Source organism: Besnoitia besnoiti, chromosome VI, assembly GCF_002563875.1.
Source record: "Besnoitia besnoiti strain Bb-Ger1 chromosome VI, whole genome shotgun sequence".
NCBI lineage: Eukaryota > Apicomplexa > Conoidasida > Eucoccidiorida > Sarcocystidae > Besnoitia > Besnoitia besnoiti.
In genome coordinates this window covers 1,060,982-1,070,092 of record NC_042361.1, presented here as the reverse complement: position 1 = coordinate 1,070,092, position 9,111 = coordinate 1,060,982, and the positions used below count along the sequence as shown (strand labels likewise).

At 62.2% G+C, this 9,111-nt stretch overlaps 1 protein-coding gene across 1 annotated transcript; it reads left to right on the top strand.

Moving 5' to 3' along the window:
* Positions 1–2,068: 2,068 nt before the first annotated feature.
* Positions 2,069–8,354, top strand: BESB_065700 (uncharacterized protein; the record flags this gene model as incomplete). Its single annotated transcript, XM_029364963.1, has 3 exons — positions 2,069–6,534; positions 6,702–7,284; positions 7,611–8,354. The coding sequence occupies 3 exons, from the start codon at positions 2,069–2,071 to the stop codon at positions 8,352–8,354; spliced, it is 5,793 nt and encodes a 1,930-aa protein (XP_029218546.1).
* Positions 8,355–9,111: the final 757 nt, after the last annotated feature.

The window sequence follows — 9,111 nt, the reverse complement described above, 5'->3', positions numbered from 1 at the left end:
TCGTACGCCAGCCCTCTTGAACAGCGTGTTGTGCACCCTCTCAAAGGACGAATATGCTGTAAAGTCCAGTGGGGTTTGAGCGTCTATGTGAGGATACCTCCGCCTGCTGCGATCCAGAGGATACAACTGCACGTAGCATGTGTAGCTGCTGACTGCCAAGCAAGGAAAAGGGCGTTGCTTCGGCGACGCCTGTCCCCGGATAAACTTTCTCGGGGGCCACCGAGACTCTGTACAAAGCATACTACGGTTTGAGGTGCCCAAGCTAACGGCATCCGGCTCCTGGGCAGCACGCCCTCTGCTTCGAGAGCGGCGTGCGCACCCCTAAGATGTTACAGGCGACTGGCGGCGAAGGCTGGTCCTGACAGCAGCTTCCGCGAATGTGGCGCGTCGATTGGTCTCTACTTGATCTATGTCCGAGCGACTGTCTTCTACGGCGCAACATCAGTGTTTCTTTTTGCCGGATATTCACACCCTCACGGACCCATGCCACGTATGCGCTTCGCGTCCCACTTCTCGTGGCCATCTAGCGTGTGACTTTCCACCGCTACTTTCCGCTCGAATGTTCTGCGCGTAGGAGGCAGTTGCCAGCACGAGGATGAGGTGGCCAGCAGAGCCAAAGCATCGACTCGGCCAAATTACCAAGGAAGCCAGAACGTTTGGCTCATTCTTAGTTTCCTACAACTTCGATCCGCCGTACGCGCTAGCATCTACATGCCAAGGGGAGAGGTTTTCAACGCAGCTGCATTGAGGAAAAACAAACGTCGCCCTAGGGGCAACGAACTCGAGTCCACAGGCACACCTGACTGCCACGAGTGCAGAAAACAAGGCTGCTGCAGCGATACTATCCCCGTTGACTGCTCGGCTAAGAAACACGTGGAAGAAGACAATGTGTTGAAGAAGCTCAGAAACTCTACAATTTTTATTCTCAACTCAGAGCACGCGTCCTAAAACAGCGCAGTTGTTGTATGGCTGCGGGCACGCGCCGGTCACGTTCTGCACGTCCGTTGGGCCGGTGACACATCCAGGTGATGACGTGATTTTATAGGACAGTGACACCGCATGAAGCGAGGGGTCAGCAAGGCTGTGTCTGGCCTGCAATGGAGCTGCTCCTGTATTGGCTGGCGCCCGTCAGCCGCTGGCCAATCAGAGTGGTTGATATTCTTGAGATGTGAGATCCACCAGAACCCTGCATACTCGCTGAGACCGGAGTGGCTTTCGGATCCCACGGAGCGTTGCCACTGCGCCTTCTGCCACTGTCCCCAAGACGATCCTCGTCCCTAATATTGAGCGGCCAGCACACGCGAGGGTTTAGTTGGTGCGAACCAGTCTAGCAGGTCTGCACAATCCTCGTGCGTGGTGCGCTGCTGACACACGTTTATAGATCAACTCTGAAAACATTGGCAAATACCGGTGGGAACCACTCCGCAACAAGTATCCGTGGCGTGAGCTGTCGCGGGAGGTTGTCATGTCGTAGCTGACACCGTTGGCCGGTACGTGAAGAAACCAGAAGCACAGACAGGCTTTATATGATATAGAATGCACCGTTACTCGATTTATCACAAAGTCTGAGCCACAGCCTCCGGAGTTGGATGCCCCAGCGTACACTGCAACGCCCTGCATGCACGCGGCTGGGCATGCGCTGGAAAGCTCGAGCTGCGCTTCATTGAGGCGAAACTCTCACTAGCGGATCTCTAACTTACAAAGACAGAGGTCGAGAGATCGCCGAAATAATTGATTTAGACGGCAACTGGGCTCATCTTGCGAAACTGTCTCTCGGCGCTGTGCCTGTCGCGCTGCTCCGCCGTTTCGTGTGCCGCACTGGCCATCCGCCGGGGGGCCAGAATCGGCCCGTCCGCTGTCGTCGTTTGGCCAGTCGAACGGCTGTTTCGTGAACTCTCGTACGAGATGCTGTGTGCGTGCTGCATTGCCGCGTCTGTTGCCTTTCCATCAGCAAACGGTCTCACGCAGGTCGTGAGGCGTCTTCGCATGGAGCTGTTGATGCGTCGCGACTCAGCAGCGGACGAAAAGAAAGACGATCCGCGCGAGGACGCCTCCTTCCCTTCGGACTATGGCGCACGCCTCCGTATTCCGGCACTCTGCGTTGGCTTCGAGGGAACTCTCTGTGTCTGCTCGCAGTCGCCGGTCTCTCTCCACGCGTGGCGGGAGGTCCGCCGGCCCCTGCTTGGGGCCTCATCCTCCGCTCTCGCTTTCGGCTGCGTCAACCTGCGTCGCGGGTCCTGGCCGCCCCCCCTCTTGTCTATCCCGCTGCCGCGGTAGACCCTACTTGCATGGGCTCCTGCCGCATGCATCCGCAACTTTCTCGCGCGCGCGTCCCTCCTCGACCTCACGCCCAACCGATGGCGCGCTGTCATCCCTGGGCGTGGAGCCCCAGAGTGGAGAGCTTCGCCAGACATGCAGTTTGTCCAACACACGCGCCAGGCTTGCGCGTACGGCCGGCGCAGAGTCGCAGCCACGTTGGGCGGCTTCAGACGGCCTCTCACTCGTTCCGCAGGCGCCCCCCCCTGCCGACTTCCCCCCACTAGAGCCTCTGAGGCTGCCTGGGTCGTCGGCGTCGCGCTACGAGCGTGCTGCGCTGCCCTTTGCGCTCCCGCGTTCGCCTCTGCTTCCAAAGTATCAGAAGCTCGCGTTCAGCTACAACGCGGCGCCTGGGGGGCATGGGGCCAAAACCACGAAGAGAGGCCGCCACGCGCGAAGCGCAGCGTTGCTGGACTTGACAGGCGCGCGCGAAGGTTCGCGTGTCTGCGACCTCGACTCTGATCCTGTCTGTTTTCGCCGCGGCATCCGCGCGCGGCGTGTGTGCGGCTTCCAGGCGACGCCGCCTCGGCGTTCGCCATTCCTCTGCACCGCGGCAGAGTCACACGGCCGGCTGGCGTTCTTCCGCGCCCCCAGGGGGGGGCCTGTCTCTTCCTGCTCGCCTAACCAATCGTCAACCTCTGCGCCTGGGCTGCAAACGCTCGCGTCTGCTAACCCTGCACCCGTGGGGCTCCGGTGTGCCTCGTTATCCCGAATCGTCGCCCCCGCCTCGGCGTCCTCTTGCGCCGGTTCATCTTCGTCGTTTTCAACTTTAGCCAAATCTGCTGCTTGGTCCTCGAGGTCAGCTTCCAGTCCACGCGAGCAGGCGGCGGATGCGCTGCGCCTGGCCGCACTCGCTGAGTCTCCGGCGGCATCATCCCCCCCTGCGCTGGCTAATCAGCCGCGGCCGAGTTCCCCCCGCGCTGGTGGAGACGAAAAGTTGCGTTGCTCTTTCCAGAATTCAAGCACAGGGGTCTCATCCAGCCAGCCAGGTTCTTCAGACCCGCTCCGCGAAGCCACGACGCGCAAAGCAGTTTCTCCTAAGCGCTTGCTCTCTGCGGAGCGGGAGGATACGCCGTCTTTGCCTTCTTCTCGCCCGGTGCAGAGCGTACCCCTAACGCCGGAGGCGAGCGCCGCAGATGCTGATTCCTCTCGGGAGAGCCCGCCGTCCGCACGCCCTTCCTACTTAGCCCCTTCGTCTTTCGGGGCTTCACCAGTTGTGCCTCAGTTTCCGACCGCTATCGTCTCCTCGTACGGCCTCTCCGCCCCTTCGGCCGCGTTCCTTCCGGCGCCGGTCTCCTCGCCTGGCGGGCCTCCACGCCGTCTCAGCGCCGCGCGAGCGTCCCAGGCAGAAGGCGCTGCCGTGGGGGCTGCTGCAGCCGCTGCCTCGGCGCGCCGAATGGTGCAAGTGTGCGAAATTCTTCAGTGTGCGGAAGAGGTGGATCGCATCTTTGCGCAGGGCGCCGAGAAAGGCAGGGGCACGTGGTTTCGGGGGCGAAGAGAACGAGCTCCGTCGCGAAGTCTCTTGGGCGCGCGGAGGCCCCCTGCTGTGGAGGGAGACGCTTTCCTATCGTATGGCCACGCGATGTGCGCCCATCTTGCCCGGCGAGCCGCCGCGTCGCCAGCAGAGACGCCCGCTCCGGGCCCGCGTCCAGAACTGTGCATGAACCACCAGTTTCCTATTCTCGCGAACGAAGCAATCAAGGGCTTGTTTTCGCGACTTTTTCATCCGAAACAGACGTTTGCTCGAACGAGACGGAGGCCTGATAAGTGGTTACACAAAGCGCGGACAGGGCGAGGCCTGCGAAGAGGGGCGCTGCCCGCGCTATGGCGTCACCGCGTCGCGCTGGAGTCTCCGCGTCGTGCCGCTCACGCCGGCGAAGACGCAGCACGGCCGAGGCGGCGCGGCTGTCCGGCCTGCGACAAGGCCGTGCGCAGACCCAGCCGCAGCGGACGTCTCGAGCGCAGAGGTAGCCGAAGACGAAGCTCCCTCAGTCCTAGAGAACGCTGGCAGCGGCGTGCAGATCAGGCCACTATCGCCATGTCGGCGTCCCCTGCGACCTACCCTGTCTGGTCGTTGTCTCTGCCCGAGGGCGTCTACAAAGGTCACCCGTGCCCGTCTTCTTTTCCAATCGTCGTGCGCCTTGAGAGAAGACCGCAGGCGACGCCGACTGCCCCTGAGACCTACGGGAGAGCGCGGAGAAGGACGCGAAGACGGACTAAAAGTCCGCCAGAGACCGAAGGCGCCCTGGCGCGGCCGCCGTCGCCCTCCGGGCCCGCGGCGCGTGTCTTTGAGTCCGCCGAAGCACGCGTTGCAGATTGGACTGCTGAAGAAGCTGCGGGCTTCACCCCGCTGCTGGTGCGCGTCACGTCCTCAACTCCGACGAGCACCCTCTGCCATGCCGCTCTTGAGGGGAGCGAGAATGAAAAAAGCGCAGATGCTTCATTAGCACAGCCGCGAGATCTACGCGAGGATGGACGCGGGGCAGATGCGCCTGCGCCAGGCGAAACAGATAGGACTGAAGGTGAATTGGGCGCTGGAGATCGAGTGAACGATTCTTTGACCGACGGCGCTGTCGCGCGTTCTACGCCAGTGTCTGCACAGCAGGACATGGAGGGGAATAGGCTTCCTTCATTGACCGGCGCACAGCGGCAGGACGTGGAATGCCGTCCTGATGACCTACACGTGGAGTGCCGCAAGAATGCGGCGGTCGCGGAAGCGGGCGAGGCGTGGCGTGCGGATGCCGCCGTAGCGGCATCCCAGGGAGGTGAATGCGCAGATATGCAAACGGACAGAGAAGGCCTGCCGGCGTCGCAGGGCAGCCCCGACGTAGCGGGCTGCCCTGCGACTGCCGCTCAGCGAATTCGGGATGCAAGGGGGCTGTCATCCGATTCTGCCTCCGATGTGCTCAGCGCGTCGCGGGAACGACCGACCTCAGGAATGCCCGCGGATGTGGCGCGGGCCGCCGATGCCGTTGACGTGCCGGTCAGTCTTGCGCAGGCGCCGTCCTTCCCTGCGACTCAACCGCCGGAAATCGCGCCGGCGTTTCCTTTCGGCGCAGATGACCCAACAAAGGCAGCGAATGAAGGCCGCGACCGCGTCGGAACCGAGCGCGGAGGAAAGACGACGGAGGGGTCGTGTGCAGTATCGCGCGGTAGGAAGCAAACGCATGCGAGCTTGGCATCGCCGTCTGCAGCTGCTGACAAGCGAGGTCCGCGGTCAGGCGACGAGCCCATGTGGCCAACGTGGCGAGGCGGTTCGCTGCCCCAGCAACTTGAGAATCTCTTCGTGGCTTCGGCTCAGTCGCTTCACGTGTGGTTGGCGGCCTTCCCTACGCTGCAGAGACTCTGCGACCGAGCCGGAAGATGCTTTGCTTCTGTCCGCGCGCGCGTGGGTGAATGGTGCTTCCAGAACGGGAATGTGCTGATCACCACTGGCTCTGTTTTGTCTCTGACAGGGACGGTAATGGCGGATATGCGCCTGCTTCGCGGCTTCAACCTTCTCGCGGGTGTCTGCTTCTTCTCCTACAACTGCTCTCGAAGACCGCCTGTGAGGGATGCGGCGACGTGGAATATCGTTTTCTTCTCCTTGAACTTCTTTATGCTTTACCGGTACCTGACTGAGCACAATGAAGTCGGCTTCACCAACGAGGAGCTCGACGTGTTTGAGAAGTACTTCCTTCCAGCTGGCCTGTCGCCGCGCCGCTTTCGAACGCTCCTAACAATTGGTCAGTGGGAGACTCTGCCCGCAGGCACCGAAATCACGCGGCCGGGGGATCCCGTCACGACGCTTGTTTTTGTTGTGCGCGGCCGAGTCGATGTCTTCCAGCACGGCGACCTCCTTGAGCGCTACGACGGCGGCGACCGGCACCCCGTCATAGGCCTGGAGGCGTTTCTCTCGTACGTCTCGGCGCTGCGGCGGCTCGCGGCTCTGGGCGAAAGCAAGAAATCCAAGCCCTCCGCGGGGACGGCGGGCGCCAGTGCCAGCGACTCGCTCTCCGCGGCTTCGCTGCTCCCCGCGGCCAGACGCGCTCAGACACTCGAGGGGGCAGGGCAGCTGGCGCCGCAGTGCGTCGGCCCTCCCGGGCTGCCAGCACAGAGCTGGAGAGCGCAGACTGGATTCGACGGCTCCTCTGCAGTCGCCTTCGATGCCGCGACGAACGCCGGAGTGGCGCTGGCCGCTGGTGCTGCGTGCAGCGCAGGATCGCTTGGGCGCGGCAAGTCGGTGACTTCCGCGGTGGGCGCGAGTCAATTCAGAGGCGGACCGACCGGGGAGACGGATAGAAAAGACGGGAGCCCCGCGCCCGCAACCGAGTTGACGAATCCCCGCGCTCAAACTCCTGGTCTCGCCATTCTTCTGGCATCTTCGAATGAGGCGCCGGGGGCAGAGGGGGCCTGGGCTCCGGGGGGACGCGGGTGGGGCGAGGCGGCGCAGGCCCAAGCAACGAGGCGCTCGAGTCCGCCGCGGCGACTGGCTTCGCGGTCGCGCCGGGAGACGGGCAAGACGAAAAGGAGGATGAAGAGGAGGAGGACGGTCTATTGTTGCCTCCGCTCAAGGCAGAGGTGGGTACGGTTCCAGAATCTGGTGCGGCCGAGGCGGCGGCGGGCCCCACCTGCCACACGCTCCCGTCGTACGTCGACGAGGCTGCACTCGTCCCCGAGGAAGAAGAAGATGACGAGGAGGAAGACGAAGCCATTTGGTCGCGCTTGATTCGCTCCGGACGGCGACGCAACGTTCGCGGGATGCTGCGGGAAGAGGAGGAGGCGCGGTCGACACAGGAGAAGGAAATCGCGGAGTCGCTCAAGTCTGGGCGCGCCTCGGACCGGCGCGCCGTGTGCAGCACAGACTGCGATGTGCTTGTCTTCGATATCGAGACCGCTGCCCGATTCATTCTCGACGATCCTGTGAAAATTGGCTTCCCCGTCCTGCAAGGACTCGCGTCGGTCCTTGTCGAACGTTCCTACGCTGAGGTAAGATGGCAATTTTTTCTCCTCAGGCGCTGTCGCCGATCTTCAGGCGGCGAATACCTTCCCGTATCCCAGCGCATCGCTCCTCGCGGACATACAAACGGACACCACTACACATGTACTTGTGAGCGTGTTTCTTGGTGGAGAGTTTTGGAGGTGCCTGAGCGTGGAAGCTAGGCCGTGTGAGGCGTGTGGCAGTCAAGTGCGTCTGGCTCAGGAACTGCATTTGCAGGCGCTCCCTGCGTTCTCTGGCACTCGCTGCGAGCCTGCGAGAGTAATGTTTCGCTCACATTCGTCGTCTGTGCTGCGCTTCTCACCTTTGCCCCCAGTCTTCGCGCCTGGCGATCAGCAGCTACGATTCCGTTCTAGCCGGCGTTTTGTCCGACGGCTCCGTACAAGCCGAAGAGCGGCAGTTCCTGGAGGAGTGGCGCACGCGGCGCGGCATCAGCGAGGCGCAGCACGTCGAGGCTTTGCACCGCTTTGGCTGGTCGGCGGAGGAGTTTGATAGGGGGGAGAGAGCCGGGTCAGACGTTGGCGTGACCACCAAAGTGGGGCGAGCTCTGTACTCCGTGGTAACCCTTGGCTTTTTGAGAAGCGGCGAGGACTCGGCGGTTCCTTCTGGAGAAGAGGCGAATGACAAGAACCCGCAGGCTGCTCAGAGCCCCGAGGACGCGAGACAGGACGAACAGATGAAGCAGGCCGCTGGCGCGTCTCCCGCGCAGGTCGGGCCACGTCTCGAGGCTGCGCCGCCCGTGGCAGAAAAAGGCGGAAAGGTGACAGAGGACGCGCAGGGCCTCAGCCGACCTGGGAGTCAAGTTGACAGAACTGCGCAGATTCCCGGGGAGCTGGGTGGCCGTCCCAGCAGATCTCGTGTCGGGCTGCCGGGGGAGAGAGACCAAGCACCGAGCGGAACGGCAAGTCTTCGCCTAGAGGGCTTGCAACGTGGCACTGACGGCGCCTCCGCAGACCGCGGGGCGCCCATGCCTGACTGTCAGAAGAGCTCGACAGCAAATACGGAATCGCGCGTCCTGGAACGCCGCGCCATAGGTGGTGTCGGTGGCTACACAGCGTGAAGAAGTGTTTGGGTATGACTTTGGCTTCGTATGCGTGCCGTCTACGCTATGTGCCGTCTGGTAATGCATGCTTCCGCACACCGTGCACGTTCACATTACCGTGATTGCTCTGTTTTCCCGTCGCGTATTTGCGTGTGTATGTGCGCATCTATCGATGTGGTCACGGCTATGGGTCGTAGGTGACAACTGAGCTCTTGTTTGTTCGTGTATTTCTCTCCCATGGTGTCGTGACAGAGAGGCATTGCCGGTGGCCCCGCGGCTGACTTGTTTCTCAGGCCTCGGGAGGTGTCATGTTTCGGGCGACGCAACAGCCGTGGTGCCCGCCACCGGCAGACAGGATGTGTACTAGAGCTCTCCATACACGTGGCGTAGATGTTGACAGATTTCCTTGATGGGAAGCAATTCGCGCCTGGGGTGCCACTGACGGCGGCCTGGCGTGAGGCGCATCCCTGGCTGGGGCCTGACACTTTATTGGCAGCGGGCTTGGCCTGCACCCGGTGATTTGCTTGGTCTTAGTGACCTGTGTGTCTGAGAGTTTGCGAAGTGGCGCGGTACAATGGCAGCTCTTTTTTGATGGGCGTCTCATGCCGAAGAACTTAACGCCACATTGGAGAGCATCCCTCTTGAGGTCTCAAATGATGGACGCCTTCACCGAAACGAGCTCCAGGAACAGCTCGCTGAAGGAGCGCCATTACCTGCCGTGTTCCAAGTCCGCCTGACAGTCAGAGAGAGAACAGGCGTGGACCTTCAGCGTTTC